The sequence below is a fragment of the Uloborus diversus genome, chromosome 1, assembly GCF_026930045.1.
Source record: "Uloborus diversus isolate 005 chromosome 1, Udiv.v.3.1, whole genome shotgun sequence".
NCBI classification, from domain to species: domain Eukaryota; kingdom Metazoa; phylum Arthropoda; class Arachnida; order Araneae; family Uloboridae; genus Uloborus; species Uloborus diversus.
In genome coordinates, this window is record NC_072731.1 from 192,699,288 (window position 1) to 192,721,303 (window position 22,016).

The following is a 22,016-nucleotide window of genomic DNA, read 5'->3' on the forward strand; positions in this document are numbered from 1 at the left end:
CGGTCGATTATATGAATCGTGTTTGTTTGAAACAATTTTAATTCAATGAAGCAAAATTATGTGTGTGTTCTTTCTTTTTTTTAAATGTGGAATTCCACACATAATTTCAGAGAACTTAATTAAATTTTTGGTCAAACGAGATATTATTAGAAGTATACCGCACACTCAAAATATCCATTCTTTGATTATTTAAATAATTTTATGACAAAACAGTACAAAAAAGCAATTACAAAATTTAGATTTTAACTACAGTGCTTCGAAAAAATGCATGTCTTATTGATTCCTAAAACTAGGCAATAATTAATTTGGATGTTCGTTTTTCAATGACATAAATCTACTCATAGTCCTCGGCATTGGTACCTACCTCCCTGCTTCAATCCTAACATTAGCGACGAAAAGTCCCGTTGACTCCTCGTCTCTCGTCTTACTGGTTTCGTGACATATCATGAGAAAGTGGTTACGAAAAGTGTACAACACTTTGCCTCCCTTTCGTTTCACTATTTACAGAAAAAAAACTGCGTCAATACATCACGTTTGGGGGAGAGACAGAGAGAGAGAAATGGTCAGTCTTGTACGCTTGATTCATTTAAATGGCATGTTTAATTCAAATATTATGCAATTTTTTGATGTTAAAACTGGATTTTGTTCTGTTTCTGAGGAATTGAATCAGTAAAGTGGCTGATTCAATTACCTGGTGCTCACTGTAACTGCAATATCCATAACTTAGTTATTGAGCAAATATATATGTGCACACATGTATAAAGGGTGAATTCGACCTAATATGTCAAACGAAAGGAGGTGTTAGAAGAGCCCAAGTGGAGCATAGAACCATCCATTATCCTCTCCAATTTGTAACCGTAACCAAATAGATAGAATAAAATGAGCCGAAAGAACAAATTTCGGAGATAAGACTGATTTCTGAAATTCTTGGAAAATCTACACAAAAAAAAAAAAAAAATACATATTTGAAAACAGCAGTCAAAATCCTATAAAATGACACTATTTCATTGAGATAGTTAAATTTTTCAGTGAGCTACCAGCTTTGAAACATTTGAAGTACTCAAAGTTGAATTGATACCAAAATCAATACACGGCATTTTTAAAAACAATCGTTTGAGCTACAACCGGTCATTTGAACTACATGTAAGATTATATGTGACAAAATTAAAACCTTTCAAAATCTTTACAGTAGTACACTTATATTTGATATGTTATACTATTACAAAGTAAAATCATTAAAAGAAAAATAATCAATTGAGAACAAGTTAAAAGTGACAAGTATAACCATCTATATCTTGTATATATTTCATGAAAATAATCAAACAGAAGTTTAGTACATATGTAAACATTAAAAATGTAAGAATGCACAGTTCAGGGGAGAAAGAAGAAAAAAATGCATCAAAGGTTTTTTTGCATTTTTGAGTAGCATTTGACATCTGATGGAAAAAATATAGGAGTTAGTGAGAAAATATAGGAGAATATCTGACAAATTGTGAAAATGTAGGAAATATAGGAGATGTAGGAGGACTATGAGCCCTTCAAATGCTTAGAATTCCTTTTTAGCTTGAAAGAGTTTTATTCTTTTTTCTGCTTCTTTTTCCTATAAGACATCGAATTTACATCCCATTTTTGTATGTATCATGCTTTTCTGTACTGGGCATAGAATATAAAAAATTCTTTCATTTGGAATAAAAGAATTTTTTATATATTTGTATTAATTTTTATGCAACTGACAAATATTTACTTCAGTTCTCAATTAACAATAGGCAAAAATACATATAAATCATTAGTCACACATAAATGTTTTTAAATTAATCCTTGTAAAATGCTTAGAATTGAGGACAAAAAATTGTTATGGGCACTCTTCTACATAAAAGGAACGCTCTGTAAGAATTTCAAGTGAATCCAAGGACTATTTCTCGAGCTTTGGGGTTTATTTTTAAACAAAAAAATATTCAGTAACATTATGAATTTATGCCAAGAATAATAAACTGCAATAAATAAAATTAAATAACAGATAGCAAATCTGATTTATTTTCATCAAAAATTAGCAAGCATTTTGAAATATTTTATTTAATTTAATACTGATAACAGAAAAACTTTCTCCTGTTACAACATATTTGATGAAGGATGTAAGAAGTTCATGAAAGCAGGATTTTGTATAGAAGGGAGAAAATCTATATTACAAGTCTTAAAATTCAAATGTTGCTACAGTCATCTTATGTAATTACAAGTTCATGATGTAACAACAGAAAAGGAGTATCTTCAGGACAATCCAAATCTTTCTGCACGTTTCATTTTCTTTGTCTGATAGGGAGGGAAAAAAAGTGTCAAAATGTTAGAATTTCCAAATAACTAACAATAATGTACACTATAAAATAAGAAATGAGTGTACTACTGAAACTTATACACCACCAAACAAGTACTGATACTAAAAAAAGGAATAAAATAAACAAGGTAAAATTAAAAATTTTAACAAACAGGATTAAAATGCACATGCTTTTGCAAACTACATTGATATTTTTTTGACAAAAAGAGAAGGTAGTTATGCTTTAGTTTTGTTTTAGGAAATTCCATTGTGACGTGTGTGACATTCAGACACTATTTTTACTGATTAAACCAACATTTTGAGCACTAAATCAGTTACCAAATACTAACAAAGTATTTTAATCATGTTTAACTATGCATTTACTTGAATAATTGAGTTGAAGAAAAACTGTAGGACTTTTCAATTTTTTTTTTTTTTTTAAGTTCAAAATCTTGTGATGTTTGCGAGACACGAGTTTTCAACTGCACTCATATTTCTAGAAATTCCTGTGAATATTTTAATGTTTCATGACTATAGCATTTTTTTCACCATTAAAATACATTCAAATGAAACTTAATACATGATATTTATGATGAATTTAAATTGTTTTACTAAACAGGATTTTTTTTTTTTTTTTTTTTTTTTTTTTTGTGCTGAGAAAATTCGTTCCTTGGATGAGCAATTTCTGAAAGAATAGTGATCAGTACAGATGACAAACTTGACAATAGTGAATAAAAATTACATTTCATAAGAAAAAAAGCAAATAATGTAGTGCTTTGTACTGCATTGCCTGTGGTGATTAGTGAAAAGAAAAATAAAAGCTACATCAGGTGTTAATATAATTAATATAATCTGACTGGGAGTAAGATATAGCATTTGAGTTTCAATGATAGCTATATTTTACAGTGTAAACTTTGCAGTCTGTTCAGCTTCAACATTATCACAGCTGCTTTCCCAAAAGTAATAATCACTTCTCTGAACTTCATTTCTTCATTAATTCCAACTTGCAGATGATATTCACTCAGATAGTGTTTGCTTCAATACACAGATGAATTCTTATCTTCACTGCACAATTTAATAAATAAAAAGCAGTTTGATTTGACTTAACTCAATTTGACAATGTTGACTGCATTTAGCCCCTACAAATAAGACTACTGTCCCATTCTATACAAAAAGGTAAAAAAATTCTAATCTGATGTGAGTTGAAAATCTCCTCTCCTAGAAAAAAGCACTAGTTTGATTGTTAACACATCATTTTTGATTGAGCTCTACAGCAATCAGAACATATTTTCACTTTTCATGGTTAAGACAATTCCATTTTCAGCTCAGTTATGCTAGCATTTTAAAAGGTCCCATGGAGCATGTTTGCCATGATGCAGTAACTTACTTCCATAAGGGAGCAAATTGTATTTTCTTTTAACCATGCGCAACTTGTAAATGTGATAATTGGTTAATGAGATTTTATATTGCATCCTGAGAACCTGTGCCATAATTTTGGGCAAAGTTTACTTGTTGTATAATTCCAGTGTCTCCGATATTACTTTTTATCTCATGAAAAAAATTAGACTGAGGCATTTTCAAAAAAACAGAGTAGTTATGGAAATTTGCAACTGATTATTTACTTCTTTTAAAGCTATTTTACTCCTTTGAAATGTTTGAAGAATTAAATAAAAGTAACTTAATACCCAAAAAATTATTGAAATACAACCTAATTCAAATCTGTCATGTTATAAGATTTTCATTTTTTTTAAACTGCAATGCTAATTTGTTAAGAAATAGAATGGTTTAATCTTCTATTTCATTTAGAAAGTTTTTAAAAGCTATTTTAAATGCTGTCACACCTGTCCCCAATGATTTTGTCAAACCTGTCAAATGTTTATCACATCCAATTTTCCCAGAGAATAAATATTTGATCAAATTTAAACATTGTACTTCTATACAGATCTGCAAACATTAGAACCTTGGAAAGTTTCATGTTTTTCCATGGATGAATGCATTTGCTATGGTAACTTAAGCATCTTTTTTGTGACGGTGCGACAGCGAGACCTTATAACTTTATTTATACTAAAAATTCTGTAAAATATTTTATGAAAAAAAAGTGTTCCAAAGGATAGACAAATGTCTCAAATAGTAATATATACACACACATACAAAATTCTCCTGCTTTAAATAGTAAGCCTGGGGGAAAGAAAATACAGTTGGCTCTCTGTTTAACAACGGCTTTTCACTGTCTCAGATGTTCCACTATAGTGTTAAAGGCATTCTATTTAAGGACGATTTCTACTTAAGGACGATTTTTTGTGGTCCCTTGAAAGTCGTTAAACAAAGAGCCAACTGTACAATGTTTTCCCTAAATACAATTTGTTATATTACGTTAACTTTAGGCTCAAAAAAATAATAAAAAGGTTACTGTTATGAAAATTTTCTTTTATTATTTCATAAACCTCATGTTTCTAGCTTTAATTTGATGCATTACTTGAAGCAATAAAACAATTGCAGACAAACTTTGAAGATTTTTACAGGGAGCGGTTCTGGAGTTCTCCTCCCCTGGAATTTTTTCCAAAATTGAAGAGAAAAAAAATCTTTGTATAATCTGCGGAAAATATGATGCAAAAAATGGAGTTTTGATTTTACATACAATTTTAGCAACTAAATTTAAAACTTGAAGAAGGTATATTCAAAACTAATTATAAAAATAATTTAAAAAATAACTATTTCTTTGCTAAACTGTCATTATAGTGCGCTAATTACTTGAAGATAAAGAGTCAAGACAGGAGCAAAAGGTCTAATCTTGTACAATTGAAGGCTTCTTCCTTTACTGTAAGTTGTTTATTTTACATAGCCTGAATTGCGTGAGAAAAACATTCAATATATGTAAAATAAACAACATACAAGTAGGGTAAAGGTCTTGGCGAATCCTACTGTAAATTCTATTGAAGTTCAATGCATTGGTATTGAGGGAAAAAAACACAGATAATCCGCGACAGTGTATGACCCGCAAATCATAAATTTTTCACTTTTGTAACAGATAATCTGTGGATTATATACAGGAAAATGCGATACAATCCATTTTTTTTTTAAATTTCAAGCACGTACACATAAAAAAAGGGAAAATAAATAACAAGTTATAAATTATTGTCTTAAAAAAGTGAGGGGGCCCGAGCCCACTCCCACGAGCCCCCACTGTATGTATTAGATATGCCTTTAGTGCCAAGGATTTTCAATGAACTTCTGTTTTTGATGGTAAGCGAAATAGGCGCAACCCTGAGTTACGCCTCTTTTACTAAGGAAATTGAGACACAGTCGTCCCTCGCTACTTCGCGCTTCAAAATTCGCGGCTTCACTACATGGCGTTTTTTTTTTTTCAAATATAGTAAATTTTTATGCGCTCGTGTAAAATTTTTTCTACAAAAGAATAACAAAGTATATGTCTTTTAAGTGAGGTCAGCTTTTAAGTAAGGTCTGAGGGGCTAGTAGTACTAGTTGAGGGAGTGGAGGTATAAAATCGCGGAAAAAAGTGTAGGGAATCGCTATCCCATTTTAACTGTCAAGCACTAACTGGAAAGTATAAATCACTGTATTTTTACTAGGTGATAAATACATCTGTAAATGGTGTTCAACAATGTACTAGCTTTTTAAGTTGTACACGTAAATGTAGAGCAAGACGGGGGCACCTGCGGTCACTAACGGGCAATTGATTCTTCATCGAACAAGTTGAGGTTTTTTCATAGATTAGTAGTAGATTATAAGAACTGCGCGTGTGTGTGTAGTTTATTTCCCAACAATTAACAATGTGATATCTATTACGTCTAACGTATCTAACTTCCTCATATTTTGTGCAATATATTAAGTAATACAAATGTAATGGTGGCTAAGGGTGCTGTTTCATGTCTAGGGGGCTCTAACTATGATAAAAACTTATTTAAATTGCCGTAAGTAAGTTTTATGCGCTCTAATTAGAAAAATATATACAGAATCCTACTTCGCAGAAATTCAGTTATCGCGGTCAAGTCTGGAACGAATTAACCGCGATAAACGAGGGTTGACTACTGCTTTTTATTCAGTAAGTTACCGCCCTATAGCCGGCGGTGTATTTTACGTATTACTGCTTTTTAGTTTAGGAAATAATATTTTTGAGATACGTCAAATTGTGTTAGTGATTTTTGACAGTTTATAATTGAGAACAGCCTTTAGGCTAAGGAAAAAGATGAGTTACCTTTCAAACATTCCTTAGCAGCGAAAAAATACAATTGCAAAAAACGTTGAGATACACCCATTAGGGTTAGGAGGGCAGAATGGTTATCAGCACATCAAACTACTATAATATATATTTTTAGAGAAATGTCTGTATTTACACATACCACATAATTTTGATATAATTACATTACTACTGGAGATATGCAAGTTATGCTTCACTTATAAGGTACGTTTTACTGAAAACTTCAGTAAATGTTTTCAGTTTTAAACTACAGCAGAATGATTTATATTAGTTATATAAAACATTTTTATTAGAATTGTAAAGCTTATATTTTCATTAACTTGCATTAAAAAATGAAAGTTATTTATTGCTATTTTCCATTAGATGTCGTTTCACTCCACTCCCTTGAAGGATGTTGAACAATGTTTTACTCTAATTTGATTTTGAACATTTAATAAACAACATTTGCAAATTTAAAACTATAGGTTACAGAATATAAACACATAAGGGATTGACCCAAGCAAAAAAATATTTATATTCCTATAAGCTTATGTAAGACATAATCAAGCATAGCATGAACTCACTTTATCATCTAAACTAGAAGTTGACGAGACATTGGCTCCAAATTTTAGTTTGCGTTTTAAAAGCTTTTCTTTTTCTTCAATCTGAAAATTATAAATTTACATTTAAGCAAAAGAGTAAAAACAACTAGGTTAAACAGTGCTTTCAATAAAAGAAAATTAAATCAATTTATTCAGAGTTCACAGCATAAATGACAAATAGAGAAGTTTCGAAAATGTCGCGAGGTGGGAGAAAAAGAGTTGAAAAATCAAGCTTTTTTGAGAAAAGGCCCTAAAAATAGACTACTCCCCCCCCCCCCCCACACCGGTAAAATTAGACTCCCAATCACACTAAATTGAGTTCTGAACTTCACACATTCTTCCTGTTAATTTGCACATGAATACTAGAATTTGATACAAAAGCACTTCACACTTTTGCACTCTTTCTCTCACTCCCTTTTGATCAGTTATTTTCATTTGAACTTGTAAACATCAGACATTAATTGATGCAGCATAAAATGGCAATAGGTAGTATAGGAATGAACTTTTACGAAAATGTACTAAATTCTTTAATTTTGTAATTTTACAATGAATATTGGCTGAAAAGCACTGTTTCAACTTTTGCAAATTTTTTACACATTAAGCAATTGTGCTCAACATCTGGTCAAAACGGCAGCTGCAGCACAATTGCTATTGATTCTATTCTGCAGAAGCTAATAATTTTCTAATATTATTTGGATGATTTATTTACATTTACCATATTTATGAATGTTTAAAAACCGAAGGAAAAAAAGCTTTCAGTTTTCACTGGAATTCAGCTAATTTTAAGATTGGAAAGGCAGAGTTCCACTAATTAGCCAAAAAGGCTTTTATTTTATTAATTTTACCATGTTTTTATTAACTCTGATTGAAACATGTATGTTTGGGTGGAATCATTAATATTGATTTTTGACTGACTTCCCTATGAGCTAGAGACGTAGAAGATAGTTCAGAATCGGATAACAATGCAAGAAAATAAAAGTTAGTATATGCAAGGAATATTACAGATAGGCGAATTTTCAATTTAAGCGCTGGAACATGACAAAATGTAAATAAAACGTCTGGTTAAGACGCATTTTTAGCAGGCATGTTTAATTTCAGTTTGGCCCATCTCTGATATATTTTTGTAAAAGGCTATGTGTTTTCAAATCATTTGCAGAGAAATATATGTATGAAAAAAATCTTCAGATTACAACATTCTGCTTGCACTAAACTAATGTTGCACATAAAAATATAAATAAAGCTGATGTTATTTAGGGTCACAATGTTATTTGTCATATAGTTTAGTTTTGAAGCTAATTTTATTGACTGAATAAATTAACCGAATTCGGTCATTGTCAATTTAACTGTCTCTGTCATTGTCTGATTGAAATATTTAAAACTGAATGAAACATTTGAGACACACAATACTAAAAAGAAGAAAATAACACTGATAAAAAAAAAGTTTTGGCGGATATCTTGGTATCTAACACTTCTCTGTCATTGTCTGATTGAAATATTTAAAATTAAATGAAACATTTGAGATACACAATACTAAAAAGAAGAAAATAACATTGATAAACAAAACAGAGTTTTGGCGGATATCTTGAAATCTAACACCTTGTTTTAAGACAATCTAGACATGCTGATTAAAAATATGCAAACCGTTTGTCCCTAACACCCACCGTTTTTGAGAATTCTGACACTAACCATTTATATTTGTTTAACATTGTATCAAGGCCAACAACTTGTAGACAAGTTACAATAGAGAACATATTGCTTAATAGAGTACTAATTAACATAAACTATATAGCATCTAGTTTAAGGTATAACACACATATAAATTATATAAATATAACCAAAAATAATCCTCAATTTAAAGATACTTTGGTTTGAATTTCATGGATGTAGTATTTGTGCTGAGCATTTTTGGAATTGCGCTGAAGCATCCAGCAGTAGTCAGCCAACATTACTGCACTCCATCGACTCTGATAGCATGACTTCATCACCAGGGCTCGATTTAGAAATTTTAGGACTGAAAGAACAACAAACCTGTGGTGCCCCCTTAAAATTGCACAATTGAAGAATGTGGTTTCTTTTCGTCATTACAGAGGTTTCCATCCCCCAAGAGCAGTGGCGTACCCTCAAAAAAAAAAAAAAGAAGCCTACACCCCCCCCCCATCAGCTTGGCATTTGCATGGCTATATGCTGCCCTTTATAGTCATACAATCTTAAAAGGAAGTTATGAAGTTACTTAATTTCTGTATCAATGCTTTTATAACTTGAAGTTTAGATAAATAATTAATTACAAAAGATTCAAACATCTTGAAATATTGTAAATTAACAGAAACAAAATAAATGCCATAAGCACTAATGGTGAGTTCCGTGTTAACATGGAAAGACAAGTGAGCCATCTAATTCTCCGCTAGATGTCACTCCTTATAATTGTCTCACTTAATGGGCGAGAGTTTGTTTTCCGCTAAACTCATAACTTTGTTGAAACAGAGTCAGCAATAACAATTAAATTTTTAAACTTATACTTGAACAAAAAATATTTATTATAATTTTATAGTTCAATAGAATTGAAAAGATGTATGTAAAACAAAAAGTTTCTAATATTTGGAGGCCCCAAAGCCTGAGCTTCACAAGCTTACAATTAAATCAGGCCATGTCCATCACTGAGATGTCCTGATGAAAACGTTCGCCATGTAACGTTCACTGACAGAACCTAGGTTATCGGGTAAGAAGTTGAGGAGATAAATCTTGAGGGACATTTTGCAACCCAACAACCTGTATGCAGTAATGCACTTTTTCACAATATTTATATATTCAGGAGATTTATTATTTCCAAGGAAATTCACTAAAACAGACTTGTATGCTAACCATGCATCTTTTTCAGTACTGCTGAGTAAGTAAATGATCTTCTTTGTTTGTGGAACCATGAACACGACTTCTTTCACTTTCACATAACTCAACTCTGGAAACTTGTTGGATAGGTGCCGAAAAGCATCTGAGTTGTTGTCTAGTGCCTTCACGAAGTTCTTTACGGGCTCCAGCTTCATATAAAGTGGAGGCATAATAATGGAAATGTGAAGGGGGACTAACATTTTTAATAACATTGTAGCTTACATATTTCGATTGGGGCAGTAAAATTTCGGGGGGGGGGGGGGGGGCTGAAATATTCACAATTCATGGAAAAATTCGGGGTTCCATTAAAAAAAAAGTCAAATGAAAAGGAATTGAAAAATATATGTTTTTGTTGACATCTTGAAAACCTGATGTGCTTGAGCAAAATAGTTTTCAGATTTGTAATCAGCATAAGAAACTGCATTAGAAAAAGTAAACATCATGCCAAATATCTTTGGCTTGTTTTCCAGTGTAATTAATGAAACAAATGTTTTAATATACCATGTTTCAAAATTAAACAAAAAAGTAAAAACTAATTTTTCTGAACTTCATGCACATTTAAAGTTCGACACTGTTTCGGAATTTCTTACAGTTTGTTTCGAAAATTTGTAATTGTGAGCTCTTAATAGCTATCAAAAGTTTGTAAGCTTGAAAAGGAAAAATAGGGCATATGTACTACATTACTATATTAGTACACTATATTACTTATTTCCTAAACAGTAGAAAAATAATCAAGAATGATTTGCGAAAGCACCAAGTTTTTTTTTTACAAGAATGGCCTTTTTGTTAAATATCTACATCTTTTTTATTAAAACTGAACTGGAATAACCATAACGTGGGTTCTGCGAATCTGAAGATTGAAAATATTGAAATTTTGCAAATTAAAAGAAAAACCACATGCATAACTTACCCAAAATAAAACAGGGTCGGAATGAGAGGCTCTTAACCACAAGACCTCGAATGATCTTTTAGTTCAAGGATGCACAACCTTTTTGAAACAGCGAGCCACAAAGAAAAGAACTGATTATGTTGAGGGGCACTTTAAAAAGTGAGGGGGGGGGGCAGTCAATGTATATAGCACTGCAATTGGAGATAATACGTTTAATTTCACAAAACATAGCTAATTTTTGCACTTATGCAGATTTTGGCAAAAAATGAAAATCTGCCATTGTAGCAAGGTACAAAACAAAAGGCCACAACAAAGCAAACAAAATACCTAGTTTTGGGCTTGCTCAAATTCATGACACAAATGCGTTTGTAGATGTATGTACGCAATGCTTAACACAGTGGTATAATCAGCTGTATCCAAATAAGTAAGTTTTTTTGGCAACAAATAAATAAAGGGGCCAATTTTTATCTTAGTGACAAGCTTCGTAAAAATTTAATATCTGCATTTTATTTTTGTTATTCTTTTTTTAAAAATCAGTGTGATAGCATTAAAAAAAAAAAAAAGAAGTATTTAAGTATTTTAATATTTTTTAAAAATCTGTTAGGAATTGTATTTAAAGTTAATACAAATAATAAGCAAAAAGGAACCAATGAAAACTTTACTGGGAAATTTCAAGGTATTTCTATTTCAAATGCCTTTTTTTTTTGTTAGGGGGGGGGGGAGAGGAGGGGGATTGCTAAAAAATCCAAGATAACAAAAAAGAGCCTTGTATTTTGGCTCAGTAAACTTTGTACTATGAACTACTAAGGAAATAATCAGAAAAATAACAAATCAGAAGCAGATGCTATAAAATAGCAACATAATCACTAAAAATGTGCCAAAATTAGCTAAGCAGACAAATGGACCAACAAAGGCTGAATCGCTACGAAAATGGCGTATTCATACGATCTTTATTACTCAGATCAATATTATATTTCATTAATAATTTTCATTTTGGTGGAGGTGTTTTTATTACACTATTTTTGTCAATGCTCCGTTTTGCAAGTGCAAATTTTGGGAAGTGGTTTCTATAAATGAGAGCAAAATCGACCTGTATTGAACCTTGAAATTGCAAACAAGAATGGTAAATCAATAAAGATTACCTAAATTAGGTGTTTAAAAATTTTTCGGAAAATTTTTTTTTGGTATTTTTTTCAGAATTTGCCGCGAGCCAATTCAAAAGACTTTACGGGCCCTTTTGGCCTGTGGGCCACAGGTTGTGCATCCCTGCGTTTCGCTCTCTAGCAGAAACATGCAACTATAAATTCAACATGAAGAGCAACACATTTTTATGCATGTCCTTCAGACATAGAAAACATCTTCTCATGCATAAGAAATAAAGCTCATGAAAAAAGTACTTCTATACTGAAGAACAAAATAGAAAAGCTTCAATATTTACAACAGTGAATTTATTCTATTAAAAAACATGTTTTAGACAAAAAGACTTCTTGGAAAAAAAACAAGTTTACCTGTTTTTAAAACAGTCGACACATTTTGGCCAAACCTCTCTGCCCTCTTTTTCAAAGTGTCCACATCAGGGGCCTAAAAAATGGAAAAGAGTTTAAAAGTTATAACTCACATTAAAAAATGCTTTACTTATTATTAGAACAATGAAATAAAATGTTTAGATGACACATGTATTATAAAACACCTAAATACCAAGGTTGAGCAATTTAAATCTATCTGATTTGAACAATGTGATTTAAATTCAGTTGATATTCAAAAAAAAAAAAAAAAAAAAAAAAAAAAAAACTTAAGGATTAAAACTTTAAAAGTTAAGAAGAACAAATTTGATGGGTATGAAGTTCAGAGTATTTTTATTAGAAAAAACGATAAAAAATATTAATTATAAACAATGTTAACAAAAGAAAACGGAATGATTCATATTGTTGTTAAATGAAGTAAATTGAAACTGAAAGGGGGGGGGGAATCATTATAGCAATCAAAATTAAAATCAAAAGAAATTGCTAAAGATATATGACACAGCATGTTCCTTTTCAATGAAACTAAGCATAATAAATTAGATTGGATATTTTATCTGTCAGGCGTTAAGCTATTTAATTATTCATTCAAAAATAAACTTATCATACAATCCTGTTTAACTTCCATCAAATCAAAATAGTGAAGAAAAATAGGTATATTAATAAGATACAAATTCCATACGGAAAAAAAAACGCTTTTCAGTTTTGATGGAATTTATCAAGAAGCTATTGCTTTTTTTTTAATTATGCATTTAACTGTAGGATTCTTTAAAAAAAAATCATTATTTGAGGAAAATAATTCAGTGCTACATATTATTTTTATTCTCACAGTTAATTATAATTCTTTATTTTAAAATTTATTTATTTAATTTTTTTAGAAAAGGGGAAGATGTTTTTGATTGTTAAAAAATGTCTGGGAAATAAACCCAACTGGAGCTGGGACTTGATATTGTAACAAGTTTTTGTCAAATTCAGATGTGTACGATGGGACACGTTCAAGGTTACCAAATGTGGCTAAAATTAAAAAATTATCTAATCTGGTCAATTTTAGTTACATGTATAATCATTATATATAACAGAAGAATTCAGTCAATTACTGCCCCATAGCCAGGGCTAAAGCAGAAATACATGAAATACACCGCCAGCTCAGTCATTTCCAGCCGAGTACTGCAGTTTCGTGCTTATTAGCACTCACCAGGAGGTTTTCCATCTCCAGCTCAGTCACTTTCCTTTGCCGGGCTGATGAGTGCTAATAAGCCCGAAACTGCAGTCCTCGGCTGGAAATGACTGAGCTGGCGGTGTATTTCATGTAACAGAAGAATTGTCTGATTTAGGGATTTAACTTGAACAGTTTAATTTGTAAGTATCAAATACTACTTAAAATAGATTTAAATTTCGAAAATTCTATTTAAATCAAAAATATCTCGTAAATTAAAAAAAAGGCTTGCTTTTTAAAGACTCATGACAAATAACATTCTAATTGCCATTTTTTTTCATTTAGAAGCCCTGTGGCCAGTGACGACCACTAACTTTGACCTTTATGAACATAAAATATTAATCAATGCAGCAGTTAAATGTATAGTACGTGTCCAAAAAAAAGTCGCATGCCTTAATATTTCGTTGGACCACCTTTTGCGCGTATTACAACTTTCATACGCCATGCATGGGTAGAAGTGACCGACTTATCACATATAGGACATTTTCCACAAAAAATATAGGACAAATATAGGACACATTATATGAATAATTTTGCTATGAAAAAAGAAATAATACATATATATATTATTTAGTTATTCTTATCAATGTTTTTGTTTAAAAAAAAAAAAAAAAAAACCTTAAACAAAATTATAACTTACATCTCAAATGATTTTCCTGTAGTTGAAAGAATAATTTTTGAAAAAAGTGTACTTTATAGACTTAATAACCGAACAAAATTTGAACAAAGCTGATTTTTATTTTTCTTCCTTACTCATGACCCAAGTACAAATTCCACTATTATTTGATTTATATCTAAACTGAACCTTTTACCACTTCTATTAAGAACAAACAGAGCTTGAGGAGGATCCTCCTGACGTTTTTCAGAGTTTTTTTTATGCTTGAATGTTTTAGCATGCTGCCTCAAATGGTTGCAAAATGACAAACAGTTGAAAAAACGGCAAAAAGCGGTAAAATCATCTTTTTCTTTAGTGCACATGCACCAAAAGTTGTACAATTAATGTCCTCCTGGTTCAACCACTCCACACGAAATTGTGTTAAGCGATGCGATTTCGCCATTATAATTCCACTTAATACAACAAACTACGTTTAACGTCATAAGGAACTAACATTCGATGATCCCAAATTTTACAAAAAGAAAAGATTGCAAAAAGAATATTAGAAAATTCCAATTAGAAAATGCACTGAACACAAAAATATACCAATGATTTGATTCGATTTGATTTATGGTAACACATGTTGGGGTATATAGCTATTCTCAGCGGAGAAGATTTTACCTCTAATAATCCACAACCTTTTTCCATATTTTATTTCCAGGACAATACACATGAAAGATGTAAATTACATAGGAATAAAAGAACACTCATGGCTACAGACGGGAATCGAACCTGCGCCTCTCTGCTTACAAAGTAAGTTGGCAAAACCACACGGCCACCAAGGCCCCTATACCAACAAAAATGAAAACCCCCATGATGGAAAACAAAACAAACGGCTGTTGCCCCCCAAACGCAAAATTCTAAAACCAACTTCAGACTTAGTTCTCGAAACTCCACCAACTAGAGAGTGATGTCACATTGCTGTAGCCAATGAGAGAAGATGCCTGTTGCAGGATTTAGTCAGTTGCATTTTTTAATTTGAAATTCGTTTGGGCAAGTACTTTCAGCGAAAAATCCGATGTCAGAAAGTTTATTTACTGTTTTTTTTAAAAGATATATAGGGTAAAAAAAGGGAATATAGAAAATATAGGACATTTTTGAAAAATATAGGAAATATAGGACATTTTTTAAAAATATAGGACAATTTTGATGCTTTTTTTGAAAATATAGGAAATATAGGATATATAGGACTACTTCGACCCCTAGCCATGGCATTGCTTCAGTGAGTTTTTGTACAGTAACTTTTTATTTTGGCCTACAATTTCATCAAGAGGTTTCCGAAACGTTTGATAGATGAAGGAAGTGTGATGTGTGATCTTAAATCCTTTTTGAGTATGTCCCACAGATTCTCGATTGGATTGAGGCCTGGACTTTGTGGTGGTCAAATCATGTGTTGAAATGATGCAACTGCTCATCGAACCAAGATTTAACAATTGTAGCCCCGTGTACTCTGGCGTTATCGTTTTGGAATACACCACTACTGTCAGGAAGTCCATAGATGGCACAACATGACCATCCAAGATGTTAAGGTACAGTGCAGACTTTATTTGGTTGGAGCAAAATGCAGCCGAGCGTAGTCTAGATGAACAGAAACAACCCCAGATCATTACATTGTCTACGAAAGAGAGCACAGTGGAAACCAGACATGTAGGGTCCATTGCTTCATGTGGCTCTCTTCAAACCCTGACGCTTCCCTTATTTTGAAAGAGCGTAAATCTTGACTCATCGGACCACATGACCTTTCCCCAATCATTAACAGTCTAATTTTTATGATCTTTTGCAAATTGCAGTCTCTTTTTCGATTTAATGGCACTCACAAGTGGCTTCCTTACTGCAACACAGATTCTTAGTCCCAATTTTTGAAGTTCTCGTCACATTGTGTGCTTGGAAATTGTTTTACTTTCCTCATTGAAGAGTGCTGTGAGTTGAATGGTCGATTTCCTGCAATTTTTCTTCACTTATCGCTTTAGAGAACAGAGGTCACGTTAGTCCAGAAATGGATTTACGACCACAAAGATGTCGCAAGCAGGTAGCTTCTCTGTCATTTTTCCACCTTTTAATAATGCGTTAAACAGTTCGCAATCCTATGCCCCTAATTTCAACTATGTCTTTGCATTTTGTCACACTTTGGTACAGGCCAACAATTTGCCACTTTTTGAATTCTGTTACATCACTTCTTCGAACACAACTACCGATTCCAGTCATGCTTACTTTGAACTAAAGTCTTCTAGTGCAACGCCCAAATTTTAAGCTTGCATTGAGCAAAGATTTATGCAAATATCTGTAATACTCATAAAATCACCTTCTTCCAAAATTTTGAACGTTTAAAATTTGACCGCGACTTTTTTTTGGACACTTAGTGTATATGAAACAGAGTATCACCAATCATTGTGATGTTTTAATGCATCAATTTGTTAGATGCTGAAATTATACAAAAACATTCTTGGAGTTAAAGTTTCTACTCACAGTTGCTGCATTTGATAAAGAAAGAGGCTTTGCAGAATTAACTTTTGTGAATCTGAAAAGAGAATGATTTAAAATATAGAATAAATGAAAACTAAAACAAAAGTAGCATTACATGCAATGTACCGATAGCCGAGTTATCACATTTAGAGACTGCAGTTTCATCCTTGCTATGGACTCATCTATCCGGAATAGCGAATAACTGAGCTTGAAGCAGATTTTATCTCATTGAAGCGGAGAGTGCTAACAAATTCGAAAGCTAAAGTAAATTTAGCTTACTAGCAAGAGTCCTCAGTCAGGACGCAGTTCAATTCGTAAATTGAAGGCAAAGCTTGAGTACTAAGCAGGAAGTTACTGTCATTAAGCCAGAGCTAAGACAGAAAAATAACTGGGATGTCCGTACATTGCAAGTAGTTCTGCACAACAATTAGCGAAAATTCATTGTACATTGCAAGTAGTTCTGCATAACAATTAGAAAAAATTCATTGGAGTATGTCCAGTCCATACTCCAATAAATTTTTGGTCCGGATAGCTAGAGCTGTTTACAAAATTACGATACAGAGATGCACTTTTAAGTTGCATTAACATGCAAATCTGAACTCATGTGGTACAGATTTAAAGAAACAAGAAGGGAGATTTTTCTTCTTTCTTTGAAGCTGTTATTAAGGGGGAAAACCAGTTTAGGCTAGGCAAAAAACCCACTTTTTTTTAATGTCATAAAATGTTAGCAAAACTATTCAAGAATGTTATGCCAAAATTTCAGTGAAAAATGCAGATTTGTTCCGATGCTATGAGCCCTTTAAGTTGACTGTGGAGATTTGAAAACTTTCACAGTATTTTTCTTCGAATGGTGGGCAATCTAGCTCAAAGAGTTTTTGACCAATCGTTCTGAAAATTAGTGTGAATATTCTTTTTTTAATTATACCTAACTCTTTGATGATATTATTAATAAAAATATTTTTTTTAATGCAAGAAATGTGAAAAAATGGTAGAAAAACATAACATTGTAATCAAACACCTTAAAAACATGCAATTTTCAACTTTTTTTGACCACAATTAGGTTTATATTCTAGGGAAATATTTTGTTTACGAGAAAGAAAAATTGTAATGATTACAGACAAAAACTGTGGCTTTGGTAATGCCCACCAGCAACAAGCTCTTATAACGACCGCCCATGGACAGCAGCTTCTAACTCCACTTATTCTGGTGGAAATAACTTCAAAAAATTACAAGGTGTACTCCAACAGATGAATAAAATATCCTCCAAGTTAAAAGAAATTCTGGTTATTTCTTTCCTGTTTAAAAAAAATCAGGAAAAACACTAAAATTTTGGCCTCCTAAACAGGTTTCCTCCCTTAACAGAATAAAAATAAAGTAAAGGATGCAGTTTCAGTAAAAAATATTACTAATTATTGAAATCATCCTCATTTAGTTGATTTAAGTAGTGAAGTGATAGAACAGCAGAAGAATGGTGTCGGAGGAAATAAATATCTACTTTATAGTGCATAATGCATATTGTTACGGATTCGGTGCGACTTCCACTTTCTTGAAATGAAGACACAGTTCTTGATAAAAGCACAGGAAATTTATTTACACTATGTACAGGAAAGATCGTCAACAACTGCAAAATTATTCATCAGCAATTAAGCAATTATCACGCAACACCGTAAACTCAACGTTTACACACGTATTTACTTCCAAATACGAAAACAACACAGCGAAATGCCTCGCTATAAACAGAGCAAATACACACGCTCAGTTCGAAATCCTCAATCGAAACTCAACTGTTTATCCATCGCCAACGGCTTAAATACACCGAAAAGAAATTTCTCAAATATTCCACACGCTTCTCGAAATGCGTTGACCGTTATCAAATTTTATCAATGAACAAAAAGGGAATAGGGGTGGTATATTTTAGCCATATGAAAAAGGGGTTGTATATTCATTACGGGAAACTATTTACAGGTTACGTTACTACAATAATTACTATTTACAGGATTTGTAACATTGCCCCCTTCCCAAGGACTGCACGTCCCGGGCAGTACAATCCCCAGAAAGGGTGCCAAACTTCTATCACATGTTCACAAATATACACATTAATTAATAACTAACAGATACAGAAAACACAATAATAACAAGAAATATTACTAAACATTAAAAGCAAAAATTATCTACAACTTTTATGTTATCAACCATGGTTGTTTACGTAATACTCATGAACTATGGCCATAGTATGGGGCTAACCGATCATAATGTACAACCCTAGGTTTTGCATTAGGTGATTTTTGGATCCTCACTACGACGTCATTTAGTCGGTTAACGACTTTGTAGGGTCCATCCCAATGCGACTGCAATTTGGGTGAAAGACCTTTCCGTCGGATGGGATTCCATAACCAAACCTTGTCGCCTTCGTTAAATTCATGTCCAGTAGACCTTGTGTCGTATCGGGTTTTCATCTTCTCCGCCGCGATGTTGATTCGCTCTCGTGCGAAGTTATGAACGTCTTCCAACCGGGCCTGGAGATCCTGGATGTACTCCTCAGGCGATGAAGGCGCATCCGGAGGACGACCGAAGACGAGATCACAAGGTAGCCGAAGCTCTCGTCCGAAAAGCATCTGAGATGGGGCAAATCCAGTAGTCTCGTGGACAGCACTGCGGTAGGCCAGCAGGAACAAAGGTAGCTTCTTGTCCCAATCCTGTTGATTTCTGGATACCATAAGTGAGAGATTATTCAGGATTGTGCGGTTAAATCTCTCCACCATGCCGTCCGATTGTGGGTGTAGTGGTGTTGTCCTAGTTTTCTCAATTCCGAAAATTTGACATAGGCCCTTAAACACAGCAGAGATGAAATTCCTCCCTTGATCGGAATGAATCTGCAAAGGTGTTCCATATCTCGAGATCCAGTGTTGGACTAGAGTCTCTGCTACGGTGGTAGCTTCTTGATCTGGAATGGGATATGCTTCCGGCCATTTGGTGAAGTAGTCGATGGAAACAAGAATGTATTTGTTCCCATCAGCAGTTCTTGGTAGAGGACCCAGGATGTCGATCCCAATTCGTTCGAAAGGAGCTCCAACGTTGTACAGATGTAGCTTCCCTCTGCTTCTCTTCTTCGGTCCTTTACGAGCAGCACAGGCGTCACAAGAATGGCACCACTTCTCCACGTCATCCTTCGCCTTGCTCCAGAAGAAGCGCTCCCGAACTTTATTGAGGGTTTTCAAGACACCAAAATGTCCTCCAGTCGCACTGCTATGTATTTCTTTCAGAACATCTGAAATCCTTGATCGGGGAAGTAGTAACTGCCACCTAGATGTTTTGCCGTCGTCAGATTCCCATTTCCGGTGTAGCACGCCGTTCCGTAAATGGAGTGAGTTCCATAAAGCCCAGTATCTTTTTGTTGCAGGACTGAAGATGGAAACGTCCTGCCAGCTAGGGCGTCGACTGTCACTTTCCATGAACTCTAAAATTGGTTTTATGTCGGGATCTTCAAGTTGATCTCTTCGAACTTGGTCATCACTCCATGGATCAGGTTCTGATGATGTTGGAGTCACTGTCACCTGATAGGCAGTAGGGCTAGTCGTTCCATACTGTTTCTCGATTCGGGAACAATAGTGGCAGTTCTCAGGACAGGGTCTCCTGGATAAAGCGTCAGCATTACCGTGAGATAACCCTTTTCGATGCTTGATCTCCATGTCATATTCCTGGAGCCGCTGTATCCATCTGGCTATCTGACCTTCCGGATTTTTGAAGTTCAAAAGCCAAGTTAATGAGGCATGATCTGTCCGAAGCAGAAATTTTCGGCCGTAGAGGTAATGATGGAAGTGTTCTACAGCTTTCACTATGGCCAGTAACTCCTTTCTGGTGACGCAGTAATTTCGCTCCGACTTTGATAAGCATTTGCTCCAATAAGCGATGACATGTTCATTTCCGTCAATTTCTTGGGATAAAACAGCTCCGATGCCCTCGTTGCTCGCATCAGTGTCCAGGATGAAGGATTTTTCAGGCTGAGGATAGGCGAGGATAGGCGTTGATGTTAAAGCCTCCTTCAGTCGTAGAAATGCATCTTCGCATTCTTTGGACCATTCAAACTTTTGCTTGCTCTCCGTCAGCTTATGCAAAGGTCGTGCAATGTTGGAAAAACCCTTTACAAACTTCCTGTAGTACGTGCAGAGCCCCAGGAAACTTCGCAGCTGATGGATGTTTTCGGGACGACTCCAACTCCTGACCGCAGATACCTTTTCTGGATCGGTTTGTACACCTTCAGAAGAGATGATGTGACCAAGGTAGTTCACTTCCCGGCGGAACAAATTACATTTGGACGGGCTTAACTTCAGATTAGCTTCCTTAAGCCTTTGCAGCACCTTCCTAAGATTTGCCAGATGTTCTTCGAAACTGCGTCCCACGATGATGATATCGTCTAAGTAGGCCAGACAGGATTCGTAGGAAAGTCCTCTTAACACTGTCTCCATAAGACGCTCGAACGTAGCTGGTGCATTGCAGAGGCCGAAGGGCATCACTTTAAACTGCCATAAGCCTTGTCCAGTTGTAAACGCTGTCTTCTCTCGGTCATCAGGGTGTATCTCAACCTGCCAGTAGCCGCTCTTCAAGTCCAGGGTCGAAAACCACTTGTGTCCGGAAAGAGTGTCCAAGGTGTCGTCTATCCGTGGAAGAGGGTAACTGTCTTTCTTGGTGATTTCATTCAGTCGTCGGTAATCGACACAAAATCTGGTGGAGCCATCTTTCTTTCGGACCAAGACGATGGGAGAGGCCCAAGGACTGGATGAGGGTTCGATTACATCATTCTCCTTCATCTCTTTCAGGAGGGTTTCAACCTCTTCCTTCTTAGCGAACGGTAGTCGTCTTGGATGCTGTTTAATAGGGGGGTGTTCTCCAGTGTAAATCCTATGCTGCGTTAAATTCGTACGGCCAACATCCTCCGATGTAGATGAAAACAGATGCTTGAAGTCGTCCACCAATTGTTCCGCAGCAGTTCTTTGATCCTTCGATAAGGGTGCACTCCCAATTAACTTCGATGTCAAGGACTCAGAAGACACAGTCTCGGGGGAATTGATTCTTCTAATGATGCAGTTTACTGGAGTACAAGTTGCTAACACTTCACCTTTCCGAATATTCCTTGGCCTTTCACTCACGTTGGCGACTCTTACAGGAATTACATCCTTGGAAAGGTCCACAAGCGTAGATGCTACCAGCACTCCTTTTAGGTTATTGCTTAGGTTAGGGTATTCAATGAGTCCAAATCGAAAACTATTGCTTTCTTCAAGGGA

The 22,016-nt window shown here is 34.1% G+C and overlaps 1 protein-coding gene across 1 annotated transcript in view; it reads right to left on the reverse strand.

Moving 5' to 3' along the window:
* Positions 1-2,001: 2,001 nt before the first annotated feature.
* Positions 2,002-22,016, reverse strand: part of LOC129223973 (SAP domain-containing ribonucleoprotein-like) — a 45,587-nt gene continuing 25,572 nt past the window's right edge. The window contains exons 6-9 of the mRNA XM_054858363.1: positions 16,738-16,789; positions 12,393-12,461; positions 7,091-7,174; positions 2,002-2,307 (exon numbers count right to left, since the gene is read on the reverse strand). Coding sequence (XP_054714338.1) covers positions 2,266-2,307; positions 7,091-7,174; positions 12,393-12,461; positions 16,738-16,789 — 247 coding nt within the window. The 3' untranslated portion in view covers positions 2,002-2,265. The remainder of the gene's footprint in view (positions 2,308-7,090; positions 7,175-12,392; positions 12,462-16,737; positions 16,790-22,016) is intronic.